Source organism: Kryptolebias marmoratus, linkage group LG8, assembly GCF_001649575.2.
Source record: "Kryptolebias marmoratus isolate JLee-2015 linkage group LG8, ASM164957v2, whole genome shotgun sequence".
NCBI lineage: Eukaryota > Metazoa > Chordata > Actinopteri > Cyprinodontiformes > Rivulidae > Kryptolebias > Kryptolebias marmoratus.
The window spans coordinates 10,913,487-10,932,136 of NC_051437.1; the positions used below are offsets into that span (position 1 = coordinate 10,913,487).

Genomic DNA, 18,650 nt, shown 5'->3' on the forward strand with positions numbered 1-18,650 from the left:
GTAGTTGTAGAAGGAAAACAGTTTAATAACTCAGATCAAACATATGAATCATTTTTCCAATTGAATGATTTTACCTTATTCATTTGTTAATTCCAGGAAGTGTCTAACTTTTCTTTTTTTTTGTGAAGGTGATAGTTTTTATGATAATGTGATGCATAAAAGTTTAGGGTGTGGATACTTATTACTGTTTTATGTGTAGTTTGTTTGCCTTTGACAAAAAAGCTCTAGAAAGTTTGGTTATAGCTGTTGCAGGCAGTTTTAAATGTAAGTAAAAATAATTAGGTGTTTCCCCGAGGGGTTCCTTGTGTTTCATTAAACAAAAAAAAAAATACACACTTGGCTTCATTTTTAACAACTTAACAGGTTAAAAAAAAACGGATCAAGCTGCGGCTGCTCTTTTTTAAAAGAGCCCCACATTAAAAACAAAGCTGTGAAATGTGTAGATAACTGATTGTCTTAATGAAAGTTAAAGTGATTGTTTCAAGTCACACAGGAGCTTTTTCTTCTCTCTTTGTTTTTTTTTTTGTTTTTTTTCCTTTGGTTTCTAAGGAGTGTGAGGTTTCCTGAGAAGCTGCCAAAATCTAGAAAGGCTCACAGCGGCCTCTGATGTGAGAGCAAATTTCTCCTGTACCGTTCAAAATGAGCGTCTCTGTGATATTTCTCACTGTCTAGAGGTGAGACTTCAGCTGTCCTGCCTCGACTTTTGGCAATTCAGCCTAGTTTAAAACAAATGGCAGGTAGCTGAAACAGTTTTTTTTAATCCTCAAAATGCCTGGAAGGTTTTGTCAAAACCAGGAAGTGAAAACTAGCTTTACAAAAGAATGACAAATGACCTGCAGTGCGAAGAAGTTTTCAAGGTTATAAATCCTCTTTTATAAAAGAGAAGCAAACTTGTTTTGCACACATGCACATAGAAAAACCAAGTTAAAATCCTCTGTTTGGCTGTGTTAACTTTAACATTTCTTCATTACAATTTTCTATTGCTTACAACTCTTCCATTCCTTCACTTTTTATCCCCTTCAGCTGCTGCTTTTATGACCGATTCGGCTTTATTTCCTCTTTTCCACCACTAAACACCAAATGAGTCTGCTGTTCTTATTATCGCCGTCTGTTTGCCTGTATTAACAGTGTAGATGAGCGTGTGGCTCCGAATTCTTGCAGCGATATCAGTGTGCATGGCGTTTCATTAAGTAGGTCAGGACAACGCGTACTTTGTATGTTTTATGGGCTTCGTCTGACTCCCTGTTTGTCTGCAGAGACCTGTGCGGTGAACAACGGCGGCTGCGACAGCACGTGTCACGACTCGGTGACGGGAGTCCGCTGCAGCTGCCCCGTTGGCTTCACTCTGCAGCCGGACCGCAAGACCTGCAAAGGTAAAGAACAAAAACCCCCAAAACACTCATCGTCCGGGGCGGCGTTAACGCTGCACCTGTTGTGAAATGAATTTCCTGCCTGTTGTGTTGCCAGGCAGGCTCCTCTCTCTGCCTGGAGTTTAAAGGAATGATTGAATAGTTAATAACCTGATACCAGTTTGAGCTCCATGTCTTAGCCAACCACTTGAATTTCCATTTTAGAAAAAAAAAAAAAGTGTTTTCCAGCTTTAATGGCTCCGGTATTTCACTACTCTCTGCAGCCCATTTTGAGCAATGTTTTCCAGGCACCGGATTTTCAATCAGTCTGAAGCAGAACATCCTAAACTTTTGCAAGTCTATCGAGTTATGTCTGCTCAAACTTTGCCAAACTTTATATGGAAATTTAGGGGGTGACTAGCAGAACAAAGACACCACACTACACAAAGACACGCTTTGTTTCCAGTAGAGCCAGCACAGAAATCTGCCGGCGTTCTGTGACTTGTTTTTACAAACAGCGCAGATAAGAGTGCACCGACTCGTACTGGTTTGGTTTGAGAGGAAACAAGAGGAAAGCAAACCCAGGTGGCACTGGCACAAGAAGACAGGAGCTTACTTCAGGCGAGGCATCTTCTGGGGGGTAAGAGATCAAGCAGGCGGGGGGATTTTTAAATTTAATTTCGTCCGCATTTATTTCAACCAGATGATGAAGAATCCCTTCGAGAGGCAGATGCCTCATTTGTGGTGATGATTCAAAATTAATCAGAGCTGCAGAAAAACCTGCCAAGCAGAGAATTAACCAAAACACGGGGATGAACACGGCACGTATTGACGGAGGATTGGCTGCAGACACGCAGAGCAGAGGAATCTGAAGGAGATGGGCACTGATGATTCTAAATTTACTGCTGCGAGGCTTCACTGTGTGAGAGCTGAAGCTCTTTAAAGCCACATGCAAACTGATTTTAGCCCCTCTGAGAACCAGTAAGGGAACCCGCAGAGTGTACTTCCACTTTTTAGGACTAAATGCTTCTATTGTGCATCTTTTTTCTTTTTTCTTCGCATGCATCTCCACCAACTTGATTAAACCACCTTTCCGAACTCACGTTATATAATTCCCGTCAGCGTCACGGGGTTCACATCTTTTCAGGTGCCAGACATCCCGACTGCAAATCAGTCTCGCTCAAAATACTCCCCGGTGCATAAATAGGCCACGGCGTGCTAACGAGGAAAGTAATTTGGCGTCACGTTCGCAGCTTTCTCCGATTGCGCCAAAAAAGGAACGACAAACTGCCGGTTTAATTTTTTCCCCTTTTTCAGCTGCGATGGCTGATTTGAATTATCCACTCCTCATTAGGATTTTCTGTTCACAGACATTGACGAGTGCCGTCTGAACAATGGGGGGTGTGATCATGTGTGCCGAAACACAGTTGGTAGCTTCGAGTGCAGCTGCAAGAAGGGCTACAAGCTGCTAACCAATGAGAGGACCTGTCAAGGTAGGTAGTTTTTTTTTTTTTTTTATTGCACTTTGCCACTTAAATAAAACTATTCTTTGTATGCCCTAATCTGTACTTAACACTTCTTTTCAAAAACAGTAATAATGGTTGGGGGAACAAATGTATTTTTACATCCTAAAATAAGCCTGTCTGGCTTGTTTGCTTTTTTATATTTGGTTGAAGTTGTGGCTCAGCAGGAGTTGAAACTAGCCTTTTTTTTTTTTTTGAAGGAACGTTTATTGCCTGATGCTTTGCACGCCAGAGTTTTAAACAAAGAGCAGCTGCTGCCACACCAAATTTGTGCTCAGTATCTGTAAAATTGACTGAGTTGCATCCCCTTTCGTGTTTTCTAAGACTGATAGGCTGAGATGGCCATCTTGAATCAGGTTGACTCCAAAGGTTAATCAGTTAGAGAGGTACATCTAGTGATTAATTTCAGAGAAATTCATTAAAATCCACCCAGTGGTTCATACGATATTTTGCTAACAGACAGATAGGGTTTACTCCAGCAGTTAATGCCAAACTTTTGAACATAGATCTTATATGATATGTTAGTGCTCAGAACAGATGTTGGGAATGATTCTCAGCTACTACCACACCAAATTTGAGCTCAATATCTGTAAAACGGACGGAGTTGTCAGCATTTCGGTGTTTGGTCAAGGCGATTGGCTGTGATGGCCATCTTGAATCGAGAGAACGCCAAATGTCAATGAGCTGTAGATGTGCATCTAATGAATACTTTCTAAGAGTTTCATTAAAATTCGTCCAGATGTTTATGAGATATTTTGCTAACAGACACTCACGCATGCACACATACTCAAAAGCAGTCATTACAATGATAAGGATAATGAGAGGTGGCCACAGGTGTGTGACGTTACAGCCCCAACTCTGTAACCTCAATTCTTGGATGAATCAAGCCACCAGACAACCATGTGCAGAAAAGAAAAGACTTGAAAGATGGAAGCCGGTTTTGCTTCTATTCAAGTAGAAAAAAGGACAACATGTCTCCCCCTCTTTTCCTTATTGATGTGGTTAATCAATACTCAGCCTGGAACACATCAGTGTCATGCAGTGAGATTAGAGAGGCTGCTCTGGGTCACATCACTCTGTGCACTCCGAGTGTGATCGGTGTGAGTGTGCACTCCATCACCGCGCTTCACAGCCACTTTCTTCTCCCTTCAAGTCTGTTTTTAAAAGGAATGCCTTTCCCTCATTATCTGGAGCCAAAACAATGTGCAGTTTATTTTGACACAATGACACAGAAAACAGGGGGGGGAGATGTGGTCTTTCCTTTTAAGAATGCGAATTCCAGCTTGTTTCCAGTGGCTCCGTGCCTTAAACAGCTCAGCCCTGAGTTGTTTGGGAGCACGGGGTCGAGGATGGAACAGCGCTGTCCTTGTTTGGTCCTCCGTGTTTTTGTCTCGAGACGGGGGTGGTGTTAAAACCCACCTCCTGTTGAGTGAGCTGCTGCCAGGTTTACACACACACTGCTGAGTCACCTGTCCGCCTCGTAACCTCTAATTCCTGTCATTTGTTTCCTTCACTATTTAGAAGAAAAGCAGAAGGAAAGAATTGCGGAATGTTTCTGAGCAAATGTTACATTTTATTAACGTCTGCCATCAAAGGCGAAAGGGCGGTAATGCATCCGTTTGTCTTTTGTGTCAGCAAAATATCCCATGGTGCGCTGGATAGATTTTAATGACAATTTCAGAAAGGAAACTATGGATGGACATCTGTAACTGACTACCTTTATGATTCAGCCTGATTCAAGATGGTTGCCACAACTAAGCCTCCTTAGCAAACAGATAAATGGGTATAACTTAGTCGATTTTACAGATATTGAGGTAAGATTTGATGTGGTAGTAATTGAGAGCGAACCCCAACAAATACCCCAAGCACTACACATTGTTCTACAGCTTTTGCATTAAACTTTGCTGTTAGAGTCAACACTGTTTGTCTGTTAGCAAATTATCTCATGATCCTCCTGACTGATTTTAGTGAAACTCTTAAAAAGTAATCATTAGATGTGCATCTAAAACTCATTCATATTTAGAGTCAAGCCAAATAAATATGGCTGCCTGAGCTAACTGACCTTAGCAACACAACGCTGGCTGTAACTCTGACAGTCACTGAGCTAAAATCTGATGTGGTAGTAACTGAGAGTCATTCACAACACATACTCCAAGGCATGAGAAATATTGCAATATTGCATGACTTTACACATAATGTTATTGTCTCTGTTTGACTGAAACAGCTATAACTCATTCCTCAGAGGATTTTAGTTTAAGACTTTGGCATAAAAGGTAGCAGGTGACATGCATTCCTTTAGGAAATGTAGTTTTTGTTCTGATTAATGAAGCTACCACAGTTATTGGTGTCTTGATGCACATATTTACAATCAATACAATACAAATTTTATTCTTAACTTTGGCATAGTTAGGGGGGGTCATATATGATATATATAGTTTTTTTTTTAAAGTCTAATTTAAATCTGAACAAGGTATGCTTGCTTTATTTCACTTTTAACCCTTTAAATAAGCTAGTAGTAACATTTTCTTTAAATGTTCAACCCATTAAAAATGCACATGCTAAGATGTGTCACCGTAATGTTCAGTTTGATTCAGGTCAATAAAAAAATGTCCGTTCTTCTCAAAGGTTTTGTCATTTTTATTTACATTTTTCAAGTTACATAAATAACTAAAGTTCATTTTTACATTTAAATCTTATATTTTAAAATGTAGATCTGTTTTTGTGAGTTGAAACTCTGCCATCTACAACATGTTTGCCTTTGCAAAAAAAGTCAAAGTAGAGATGGGAGGGGGGTGTTTATTATGGAATACGATGCAAAATAGACGTATTCTTAAAAGCATCCTGTTTGATTTCCTCATCTTGTACATGCTGACATTAAATGTTACATATTGCTCGTCAACAATATACACAAGTAATAAATCCAGGCTGTCAGCTCGGACTGAAGCCCGCTCCACTGTTCCTCCTGAGGTCTCCATAGAAACTAAAATCTTATATATTTCAGGGAACTCAGACTTCAGCTGTATCAGCTTGTCCTTCATTTCATCCACCTTGTCTGGCTGCTCGGCTCATTTCTGTTGGCGGCTGGGACGTTTGTCACAGCGTGCAGCTCAGCAGCGTGGTGCAGTGTGCTCGGTGCCGGCTCAAATCACCACCACATGTTGCGAACCGTTTTTGAGATGGTCATTTCTGGAGAGCAGCTGTGCAGACGTCATTTTCTGAAAAGGCCCCGAAGAAAATCCATTCAGACTCCAACAGATAGTTCGGAGCCATTGAGATGGGGTTCTGTGGAAACGTTATGAACAGTTAACATTTTACCTGTCGCAGATCGCTTCGTGAATGACCTCGGTTTGCAGAAAGAGGAGCTTATTTATATTTTACATCATGAAGGCGATTGGGTGTTTGCATCTGCAGCCTGCTGTGTGCGCCGCGGCGTCGGGAGTCTCTCTCTCTCTGTGAGAGGAAAAAAAACGACTGATTCAAAATGCGGAGTTTGTAACAAGATATGGACTTCTAAGTGTTTGTTTACTGAAGTCAGTGGCAAAGCCGTGAGCTCAGTTTGTGGAGAACAGAACGTTGTTTTCAAGGATTGTAAATTCAGTCACCATTTTACCAAGATTTACATCCAAGGATAGAGCAGTCTGGACTAATTTTGTGATATCTTTGCTGTGTTAATGTGCTCTGAGAAAAAAAACGAAAAAAAAACAAAGAGTGGAAAACTTTCTACCCATGAGGCAGGGGATTTCAAATCCAGATCATCTCACTTTAATCAGTCCTTCACATCTACCTCAGGTATGAAACTTGACATGTTTAAAGCCCAACAAAAATTACATTTCTTTCACTGGAGAAAAAGAAACACAAAAATCAGATATTTTATGTTGCTAATTGTATCCTAATGTTTGAAATATTGCAAAACGTGCATTTTTTTTATCACAAATGCTTTTGGGAATGTTTCTTATTTTATTAAATTCTGATTTTTGTTGTCCAGTTACGATGTCCGTTCTTATTCGCTAATAAAAACCATGCAGTATTTCTAGCTGATTATAAGGTTAATGTTTTCCAGAACTGGGTTTAGCTTATTGGTCCTGGGTCTCTGCAACGTTCCCGGTTTCCTCTGTGGCCCTTTGGGAAAAATAATTTCCCACCCCTGTTGTAATCAGTGTTCTTCATGACCTGCTGTCTGAGTGAAACTCAGGTTCTAGTCTGTTTAATCAAAAATGGATCTTTTCGTCCTCCCTTTTTTTAGAGATAGCGCCGATAGCGTCACGACGACCTCGCCGAGGTCATCCCTGACAGATAAAGACGTGAAAGTAGCGGCTTTGCGCCTGTGTTTTCATTACCGGTCGCTGGTGTTTGGCTGTGTGTGTCGAGGTGTACTGTGACGCCACGTCAGGTGTTTGCCGTCTCCTCGAGGCGTTTAGATGTGGAAGCTGAACTTCGGGTTTATCTTGGTTTAAACAGTCATGGTGTTTCTCTGCTCTCAGTGGGCCGTGGCTCCTAAGTCAGGATGAGGCATGTCTGCAGAGCTCCTGTCAGCATTCCTCCACCCAGAGTCTCCTCCTCATCTTCTTCTGACTCCCGATCACTTAGTTCTTCATCTTTGTCTGATGGAAGCGTTTATCTGTTCTGTAGAAACAACTGTAACCTTCACCAGATATCTATTTTCCCTTTCTTTTTATTTTCAACAAAGGTTTCAAGAAGAATTGCTCGGACTTCACAGAGAGAGATAATTGATGGAAAGTTTTTTTGTTTTCCCCTTGCTGCGTTGTAAATGAGGGTTGTAGGAGTTGTCGACAGTCTGTATTTTGGTACAACACTAAACTGTGTAATGATAAGTTGCAGATTCACTTCTGGCGTCAATGGAGCATTAAGAAACATTTTTTGGGGATAAACTCAGTCACCAGGACTGTTTTTCCACAGGGGTTTACGGTAAACGTTATCTCTAATTTGCCAGAAATGAACAGTTTTGCGGTGCTGCACACAGAGTGGGCCAACAGATATTACTTTCAGATTTCCAAAGGCGATCAGCATCAGCAAGAGCTACTGTCCTGGTTTGACTTGTAAAATATGAATAAGTTAGAGTTTCATATGGAAGCAGAACAGCAAACATGTAAATATTCATTCCAAATCTTAGTTTGTTTTTATTTGTATATTAAAACCATTGATAGCAGGGGTGTCCAAAATGCAGCCCTCAGGCCGTTTCCAGCTCTCGGAGTGATTCTGTGCGGCTCTCGACCGCAATTTAGATGTGGCATCATTTTGGCCTGCAGGCATTATTAAGCACAATGCAAGTTTTTCATCTTTAATGAACCATGTGTGTTACTTTTACTCCATTTTCATGTTAAAAGGATCCAAAACCTTTACCGACTTTTATCAGAAAGTAGACTTTTGGCTAATAATTACTAAAACTTGGCTAAATATAGCAAGAGTTTTCAAAGTAAAAATGACTTGCAAACACAAAAACAGCAATAACTTGGATATTTTACAGACACTGAGCTAGAATTTTGTGTGATAATAGCTGAAAGTCATCCAGCTTATACTGTGAGTGCTAACTGATCACCCGACATATCTGTGTTTAACACTATGTTAGCAAAATATGAACCACTGAGCAGATTTTGTTAAAGCTTTAAGAAAGAAATCATTGGAGGTACACCTATAAGTGATTAACCTTTGGACTCAACCCAAATCAAGATGGCCACCACAGCTACTGACCTTAGAAATCAACCATAACTCTGCCATTTTACGTATATATATTGATCTCAGTTTTGTTCAAATATATTAAATGTGATAATAGCTGAGCATTACCCTCGACATATACTTTGATCAAAACAAGTTATGTGACAGTTTTCTTAAAACTTTGGCATTAACTGTTGGAGTCAATCCTGTTTGTCATTTAGCAAAATATCTCAGAGACTGCTAATTAACTTTTGAGGACAACCAAAGTCAAGATGGCTGCCACAGCTAATCAACCTTAGCTGACACAAAACCAGCTATACCCCAGTGACTTTTACAGATACTGGGGTAAAACTTGATGCTATATTATCAAATAAGAATGTCATTCCAGCAATTTTTTGATTTGCTGCTCACAGGACTCTTCTGTAAAAAAAAACAAAAAACTATTTTACCACATGGATCATTGCAGACATTTAGCAGCGTGTCTTCTTCAAGGCAGCTCACTGAACATCTGTAATTGCAGTGAAATACCTTCGTCATCTGTTTGATGGCACCTGGCGCTACTTCAGAACCCAGAGGAGGATCGTGTGCCGCAGATAAAAGTGCGATGTTTCTGGGAATGTCCTGGAACTTTTCCTAAATGAGCCAATTAGACATCCAGCAGAGTTGAGGCACGCCTCCATCTTCTCCCAGCGTTTGCTGCCTGGGCTTGATGCAGACGTTACCGACATAAAAGAAAACTTGACTATAAAAATAAAGTGTTTTCAATCTCCTGTAGCCTCGTGTATCAAGTCTTTAGGTGTTTAAGCCCACGACTGTTAAGAATTTTACCAGGATGCGTGAGTGAGACAGAAGGAAAGCTGAAAGAGATACTAACTGGCAGGAAGGAGCTGTTTCAGGTGTTTGAAGGCTATTAGGATCAGAGATTTCAGAACCACCGAAAACTGACTCTTTTTTTGGTATCACACTGGTTCAGTCATCATGCAGAACATTTACCGACACATTTAAACACTAGATGTCCACATGACCTCCAGCCAAATCCATATCCATGTAGTCCATTAACGGTGTGTTTAAATCTTAAAAAAAAGATGATTGTCAGGTTCAGAGTCCCCCAGCTCTTGTGATTACGTGAAAAGCAGGCTTTTTTTTCACTCCTGCTGTGACCACTCTTTCAGAAGTGCTTGGAAAATGTTTCAGTCCATCAAAATGGAAAACTGCATGACTGTGCGAGGTCAAATACGGTACAGAAAACGTCTTCTTTTGGAAAAGTACTCTTTTATTGTCACATGTGATTTGACCCACTGCAGTTTATGACAAACAATGTTTACAATACAGAAAATGAGGAGGAAAAAGCAGTGGGGACAGTTTTTGAAAACAGAAAGATTTTTTTTTTCATAATTTGCTGAAGTGTTCGAGAACTTTCTAACTGTTTGTCTTTTTGTCTGCGCAGATATTGACGAATGCTCTTTCGACCGAGCTTGCGACCACTTCTGTGTCAACTCTGCCGGCAGTTTCCAGTGTCTTTGTCGCAAAGGCTACGTCCTGTACGGCCTGGCGCACTGTGGAGGTGAGGCATCCAGTCTGAACTGTAGGCAGTGTCCTACAGCCCATGTGTCAAACAGAAGGTTTTAAAAACTTCAGAAACGTATTTCTCTTTTAGATTCAAAAATTAAATAAAACAACACAAAAATCAAGGAGTGTTTGTTTCAAATACTTGGATCTTGACTTGATATGTTGACATTTTCCAGTGATAAAATATGAAACAAATAAAATGTGAAATGTCGCTTAATGTCAAGAATATTGAATAAATACACAAACAATTCATAGAATGATGCAAAACAAAATATTTGACATAACTGCTTGCCATATATGCTGATTCAGAACAAACAAACATGTCTTTAAGATGGTATATTTCTCTGCTTCTACTCGGCAGTTTGCAAAATTCAGTTCAATAAATTTGTGTGCCTCCAGATGAGATCTTATCAATGTTATAATCTTGTAACTTAATGTACCCATCTAAAATATCTGTACCGAGACAGTTCGGTATGAACACACGTACCGTTTTACTCCCGTTGCATCTATTATTGCTTTACCCAGAACACTGTTTTGTGGTTTGCTGCTGCTGGCTATCAGCCTTGCTTGAATCTTACATCGAACCATGTGAGTAAAATGGTCAGTCATCTGATTTGGTCTTTGCTACTTTTGGAAGGATTATTATGAAATCTTCAACATGCAGGTGCATCCTGACAGCTTTTGTGATCACCCCACTCTCCATTTCTACTAGCAAGTTTACATCTATGCCTTTCAGTGAAATACTGCCGTATGGAGAAACGCATCTTCCTCTCAGAATGAATTTGATCAAACCAAAATACCAAATATCTCACAGCCAGCTGTTTTTATTTTGTGCGATTTAGCACATTCTAGTTTCTATCATGTAAGGATGGAACATTGAAAACCTTATCTCTATTAAATGTCTTAATGCTACCACCCTGATATTATTGTGTTGTTAAAGCACCCCTCTGTATGAGTCAAACCTGACAGGAGTGTTGGAAAAGCTGCAGAGTGGTAGATCAAAAATATCCTCAGTTCTGGAAACCGACACAGTTGGCTTCAGACACCGCAGACATGCATTGTTCTTACAAGTCCTCTCCAGGCGTAAGATTTATATTATTGTTGCAACACTGTTCTTTCATTTGGACATTTTTATGTTGTTTGTTGTGGTTTCATTCGTGCGGTGTGTGGATGATTTCTGAAGTCCAGCATGTTTAATTCATGAAAGCTTTGCTACTACCGCTGTACATGTCTGGTAAATAAGGCTCACATTAGCCCAACAAGTGCACCCAAGATTCAGAACAGTCCAACCAGTTAAAATAATGCTTTTTACCATTTACTGCCCTTCCAGTAACAAGCATAGATGCTGCAGTTGATTCTAAAATTGCTCACTTCTCTTATTGTTTAAATTTGATTTGAGTGTCTGCTGTTTGTGTGTCAGACATACAGCAGGGACTGCAAAATGTCACAGACATTATCTTCATTCAGTTAGGGCACTGGACAGGGAAAGAAATGTTTGAGTAGGGCTGTTATTCAGCCACTTAAAGGCACTGACAATCAGATTATATGCCGGATTAATGTGCTGCTTATAGTGTAACTGCAGCGGTTTAGACGTGTGCTCTATCCAAGGTTGTACAAAACTGTTAAATGTTTGGTTGTTTTTTTACACTAAATTGATCAAGGTTTTTGTTCAGATGTCTCCTTTTTTGTTGCTGTCAGATGAATAAAACAAAGTGGATATCTGAAAGGATTTATATTCATTTCTAGTCTGCTGGAAGTCTTTGGGAGACTTTTAGCAATGTATGTGCATTTTTTGTTGCAAATTATTACACATTTTATTTTGTTTGTAAGATGAAATCTATATTTTTTACATGTTCAGCCTATGCATATTTCACAAGTGGTTCAGTTTGTTACCTAAAAGCTGCATAAGTGTGGGAACCATTTTATCTAGATGTTATGAGGTGGAGTAACAGTATGTACACCGGGTTGCTGTCTTAGTGAATGGGTAGTTGGGTTTTGTTTGAAGACGTAGATGGTGCAGAAAAAGAATAAAGCAGAGTACATGTTTAGTGACCTATTTGTCCCAGCAATCTCTAACATAATAGGTAACACTGAACAGTTAATGTTCTTTTGAAAACTAGACATGGCTTGTGCTGAATTTCCTTTTTTAGCCTTTTTTTTATAAAAGTTTAGCTATAATTATGTTTTTCCCATTTTTCTGTAAGTGCTCACAGCATGCACACCCTCTGATCACAAATTTTGCCTCTCGCCATCCCTCCCACACAGAAGCCCTCGCTCTAAACTTCTTACATAATGTGTGGGAAAAGAACTTTAGCAGTTAACATCAAATATCTGGACAGGAAATTCAGATAACATGTAATTCATATGCTAAACAACCTCAAGACTGACATCTAAGATTTAACAGCTGCCTGCCTGAAAGCTACAAATTTAATTGGCAAAATGGGTTTGTTTTATCTCACATTGTACTTTGAAAGCAGCAGCTGCAATTTTTGGACAAACTGAAATGTATCTAAATGCTGCTTTTGATAGTTCACCTATCACATCTCAGTTTTTAGTCTCAGCAAGTTGATCTGCTAATGGGCTGAAATGAGCTGTAACAGGTGGCTGCCTGGAAGGCAGGAAATCAATCTTATTCTGAAGAACATATGCTACGTTTGGCAGCAAGATGAAGTGCAGACAGTGTGTGTGCTGTACTTAATGGACTAAAAAAAAAAAAAGAAAAGAAATAATACAGTGGAAATTCTGGTCCTTCGGGGGTGGTGGATGTCGATTAGAAATTAGCAGGAGGCCTCTGCGCTCTGGAGCAGAAATAACCTTTGTTGTCAGGCGGAGATGTGTAAGGGCGCAGCAGATCTGCAGAGAGGCTCGCCGGAGCACATCGTGGCATTGTGGCGTCTTTTGACTGAGTTCATATCGCCACTTTGAACTGTCTGTTGTGCTGCACCTCAGGGCTTCACAGCAGGTACAGAAATTGAGAAAAGAAAATGTGTATGCACTTTCAATGCATAGCTTTGCAGTAATTTCTTCCTTTTTAGGTAGTTTGACAGTTTCTGCTAATCAGGGAGTGTAGCAGACTGAGCTGGTGTCGTTGTAGGAGGTCAAGCAGACTATATGACTTTGCTTCATGTTATTCTTCACTTTTGTGTCTGGAATGTCATCTATCAGAAACTATAACATGTAAGAGGCTTTGAAGGCTTCCTAAAAATATGTTGCACATTATAGTTTTACAAACAGACCGGACAGTTCAGAACATCATAACAAACCAGTCATAAATGCTCAGATGAGCCTGAGCGTGAACGGCTGTAGCAGTGCCAGAAACTGCAAAAAGTTACTTTTTATTTAATTCCACCTGTTATATCTATTCGAGGAGCTGCACACAATGCTCTGTTTTGACCAGGTTCATGGGAATCCATTGTGCACACAGGTAGCAGTATTAGCTGTCAGCCTGGAGAATAAATGCGCCAGAATTGGATCGGTGAAGCTTTTACTTGCCTGATGGACGGTGATCAGGCCACTCGGAGCTGCTGAGAGGAGTGAAGATGGTCCGGCGTAAATGGCTCTCCGTACCATTGTTGAGTGAGCTGGTGATAAATGATTTCCCCTCGCTTTTCAGCGGCGCTGTCAGAACTGTTAGATAACCCCGGAGATTTATGGCGTTCCCATGTTGTACTTTCTCCATTCCGTGCCACAACTAAGGTTATGTTATTCCCCGTGCAGTTTATCAGCTGAAATATAGCTGCCAAACAGGCCGGAGAGATGTGTTCAGTGTTTAACAATGGAGTTGCCCTTAACAAACCCAATTAGGTCAGTGACCTAGTGTCAAGCATTGTGCCAACATTTCTCCTGAGTGAGAAGAAATGCAGCCAATTTCCCTCAGTGCAAACAACACCTTCTACTTACTTTTACTTATCTGATCCGAAGACAAAGCAGTTGTGACTAAATCCATTCAGAGGTTTTTTCTTATTTACCTCATTTAAACTCTAGCTATATTGATGATTCAGATCTTTAGAAGTGAAGTTCTGAACAACTAATATCTTACCTGTTGTAGATACCTCTTTGAACAACCGGAGTTTGTGGAAATAGATGTTTGCTCTGACAAGATTGATGAGCTAACAGCCAGCTTGAGGGGGTTCAAGACCAAAGAGGATAATGTGGGTTTAAAACATCTCCAGTCTCAATAAAATCGGAGTGGCAAGCACAAATAGCAGCAGAAGCAGCAAAAATATCATATTTCTGTTGGCATAAAGATCCCATAGAGAGACAAACACATGAACTGAGGTTGAGGCACATGAGGAAGTCTTGTGTTCACATGTAATATATGTGAAACAATATATTTTGCACATGTTTCCTGTGTGGAATTTGGAACAAAAAAAACTGAATTCCACATGTGGAAAATCCCATGTTTTCACCTATGAAAATGTAATAAACTAACATGTGAAACACGTGTTTTGCTCATGTTTCTCATGTGATTTTGGAGCATTTTCAACATGTTCATGTGATGAAATGTGAAAAACATGACATGTTTTTTTCTGTAACGGGTGAAATTTGAAATTATTAAAGACATAAAAGTGTTGTTTTTTTTATTAGTGTGCGTATGAACCACTACAAAAGTTTTGGAAAAATGTCTTAAGAAGACAGCAATAAACTTCAGATTTGACTCCACTTGGTCAGAATTGAAGTCTGAATTAGAATTTAACTTTAGTTTCTCTGAACTTATGTCGTTCAAAGAGCTATCTACAGCAGGTAAGATGTTAGTTGTTGGTAACATTTCCACAGAAACTTCTTCAAATGATCTGAACTATGCCTTTAACCAAAATACTAAGTTATTTTGCAACTTACAGGATAATTTAATCATCTTCACTTTGTAGGTAACAGTGTAGATGCAGAAAAAAAGGCTCTTGTGAAACACGTGTCTCACTTGTTAATTTAAATGATGTTCAGAAAGTTCTTCATGAAACATCTCACCAAACTTACTAAACTTTGAACGTGATAACGTTTTGATAAACCCGTCCAGAACTCCTCTGCGTTACTCTTTGGTGTCTAAATGTCAGTTTGCCTTTGTGTCCCGGCCTTTTCTCTCTCTTGGCCCGTGTCAACACTCTGGGCTGTGTGAGCATGCAAAGAGATCTGGAGAAATGTCAGACTGGAGCATTTGAAGATAAAAGAAGTCAGTTGTTGGCAGATGAGCTTCCCTTCCATCAGATATTCATTAGAGGTCTTTGTCCTTTAAATGGAGTGCTTTGATGCGGAGGATGCACAGCACACCCCTCACAACATTTCCAAGCAGCTCTGGCTGTTGATGAAGTCATCATCTTCCTAAAAGGAGCGCAGCAGACTGTTTTCGTTCGGGGTGAATAATTGCCTGAGACAAGGAAGAGCTTTTCATATCAGCAGACAGGATCGTCAGTCACTGCCATTATCTCTGTCTCTTTCCTGAACGTCTGTGCCACTTGTCCGCGGCCCGCTGAACGCTCCGCTTTGCTTTCTAAACTGATTTTCTGTCTGGCATCGATTGCAGCCAGACTGCATCTGGATCCCGGCTGCTTTCAGTGGTTTTAGCTCAGCATGTGTTTCAAAAGGTGATTAAATTTTACTGCCTACCACAAGTCTTCCTCCCCGAACAGCCGAGAAGTTCTGACCATGAAATTGAACGTGGGTGACATCAAAACAAGAATTTAACTTCTGTTTACACGCAAACATTTTAATCACTCTGACAGGATGAAGCTCACAGAAACGCCTCCTTCACCGCTTTCAAATAAGCCCGTTTTTATGAGATCGACTGTAAAAGACTGACTCTATAATGTTTGGGACTGATAATGTTGTTTCTCATTTTATCTTTTGCCAGTGAAGAATATTTTTTTTCTTGCACTCTGATTTTTTTTTTTACGGGATTCAGCCCTCTTACGCTTGTCCATAAAATGTTTCTGTCAACACATCTTTTTTCACAGATATTGATGAGTGCAGTATAAATCGAGGCGGCTGTAAATATGGCTGCATCAATTCTCTGGGGAGCTATGAGTGTACCTGTCCGCCTGGCCACAAGCTCCACTGGAACAGGAAGGACTGCATCGGTATGTGACAACACTGCCCCCATGTGGTTGATTCACTCTCATAGCTGTGGCTGTGCAGCTTCTATCTTTATCTCTTTGTGTGTTTAATGATTTGGAATGTGTTTTATTTTCTCCCAGAGCTGGTGAAATGTCCTCCAGGACTGGTTGCACCAAAGGCCACTCTGACCTGCAGCAAGACGGACAAAAAGGAGAGCTGTTCTCTTACCTGTGCTTCGAAAGCTTACTATTTAGCAGGTATTTTACTTTAACTCTGAGTGCAAACACGCAAAGAAAACAAACTCTTTATAAGCTCACGTTGCTCATGTGTGAACTCTTTCAGGGACAAATAACAGCTACTCAGTCAGCTGTGGCATCCCCAATCTGACAGGGAAGCCTCCTGCCAGGACCAACTCCAGCAACATTCAGGGCTGCATAGGTTCGTCGCCCGCCGCTTTCTTTTTTTCAGATCAGACCCTCTTTCCGAAGCGTCTGTGTTAATGACTGTAGCTGCATGATGTTTCTGCATCCTCCCACCCACTGGGCTGTGTTTGTCTGTAGAGACTCTGGCGCCTCCAGTGAAGCAGACGGCTTCTTTCAAGATTAAAAATGCCAAATGTCACCTGCACCCGAAGCTGACCGGCAGGACCGAGGACAGGGGGCGGACTCTGGGTCCAGGTCAGTGTTATTTTTAAACATGAATGGATGTACTGTGGGTCAGGATTTGCTGCTGTATCCTGGGTTTAAAGAGCTAAAAGACAAGAAATCACTTCTTAAAGTTTGGCAAATATTTTTTATTTTCTGTGTACCTAAATTTTCCTGACAAATATGGTCTCAAGACAGAAAACCATGATTGAAATTATAGAGAAAAAGAATATAAACAACAAGGATGCAACAATGTGTTTTAAATAAAATGTGTTGCAAAAAACAATTTGTATGTTTTTTTTATTGTTTAGATTAAAATATATACTATATTGGCCTTAAACCTACTTTGTTCTACCACTGAATTGTGTTTGTTTTAAAGCAAACGCTGCACAAGAGAGTAAAGATGGCAGCTGTTAGTTGTCTGTCTTGTTTGTTGTGTACTGTTGATTATCTGAGATTTTTTAATGGTACATAGATTAAGTCTTACCTTTGTAAATTCAGTTTCCACCTTTGAGATATTATTGAATACATTTTTACTGATACAGAGTAACCTGTCCTCATAACAGGCTTGCAAGGATTTAGATTTTATACCCAGTTATGCTACTTAACCAGAAGTTTGGATGTTTATTTTTGTCCTTTTCTAGCTTTTTGTATCCTTCCAGTTTTTTTGTTTCTTGCATCTCTAAAATGTGTTGCTTGTGTCAAATTTAGTTTGAACAGGTGTGCTTCAAAAACTAAGTCTGTTCTGTTCGAGACACCACCATTCACACACACACACACACACTCAGGGACAGTTCAGAATCACCAGATAATCCAACATGCATGTTTTTGAACTATGGGATGAAATACATGTACACATAAGAAGAACATGCAAACTTCACACAGAAATGCCCCAAAGTTTCAAACCCAGGACCTTCTGGCTGCGAAGGAACGGTGCTAACAAACTGTTCCACCATGCAGTCCCTATTTAATTTATTTACGTGTATGGAATATAACGCAGGTTTATAATCTGATGTACAGTGCAGCTTCACAGTTCATGTGTGTCTGCAGGAGGGGGTCAGCTATGCAGCAACTGCCAGGTGACATTTGTTAACCTGACGTGTGACTCGTCCAAGAAAGCTAAAGGGCGACATACTCGCAACTCTTCGAACAAAGAGGTGACGCGCATCACATTGGAGCTGGAAGCCGAGGTCAAACCTGGAGACACCACAGGTCAGGCATCTCAGCTCCTGCTGAGTTTTCTGTCACTTTGTGGTACAGTAAGCACATTTCGTCAGTGGTCAAAGTCATAATTATTTGTAATTATGACTTTATAATTCATAATAATTTGTATTATTTGTACGAATCTTGTTCTTTGTTGACCAGGAAGTTGTAACCTCAGCTGCTTGCGACAGCGAATGGAGAAGCAGGTAAAAACGTACATCAAATCTCTGAAGAAGTCCATCAACCAGGAGCGCTTCCTCATCCGAGTTGCTGGTTTGGAGTACGAGGTGGCTCAAAAGCTTCCTCAGACTGCATCCCTTCAGGGGCACTGCGCCCCGGGTTCAGAGAGGACCGGCGTCGGATGTGGTAAGACAAGAAGGAATAAAACCCCGTTAATCTGTTGTCTCTTTGATGTAGTTAACCTGCAAAGCATGTCCCCATTTCTGACTGTGGCTGGATATTCTCTCAGTTAAATGTCTGCCAGGGTCTTATTACCATGGCGGACAGGAGCGCTGCGTCCAGTGTCCACCTGGGACTTTTCAGGAGAAAGAGGGGCAGCTGGCCTGTGACCTCTGCCCTGGGAGCGATGGCCACGGGCCTGTTGGAGCGCGAAACATCTCCTCTTGTGCAGGTAGTTTAGT

At 40.5% G+C, this 18,650-nt stretch overlaps 1 protein-coding gene across 2 annotated transcripts in view; it reads left to right on the top strand.

Moving 5' to 3' along the window:
* The window catches only part of scube3 (signal peptide, CUB domain, EGF-like 3), a 101,309-nt gene that overhangs the window by 77,244 nt on the left and 5,415 nt on the right, over positions 1-18,650 (top strand). For both annotated transcript variants that reach the window (XM_017409636.3, XM_017409638.3), the window contains 10 exons: positions 1,257-1,373; positions 2,720-2,842; positions 9,993-10,109; positions 16,063-16,185; positions 16,303-16,419; positions 16,505-16,600; positions 16,723-16,839; positions 17,857-18,018; positions 18,172-18,375; positions 18,479-18,640. In XM_017409636.3, the coding sequence (XP_017265125.1) occupies positions 1,257-1,373; positions 2,720-2,842; positions 9,993-10,109; positions 16,063-16,185; positions 16,303-16,419; positions 16,505-16,600; positions 16,723-16,839; positions 17,857-18,018; positions 18,172-18,375; positions 18,479-18,640 (1,338 nt within the window). The remainder of the gene's footprint in view (positions 1-1,256; positions 1,374-2,719; positions 2,843-9,992; positions 10,110-16,062; positions 16,186-16,302; positions 16,420-16,504; positions 16,601-16,722; positions 16,840-17,856; positions 18,019-18,171; positions 18,376-18,478; positions 18,641-18,650) is intronic.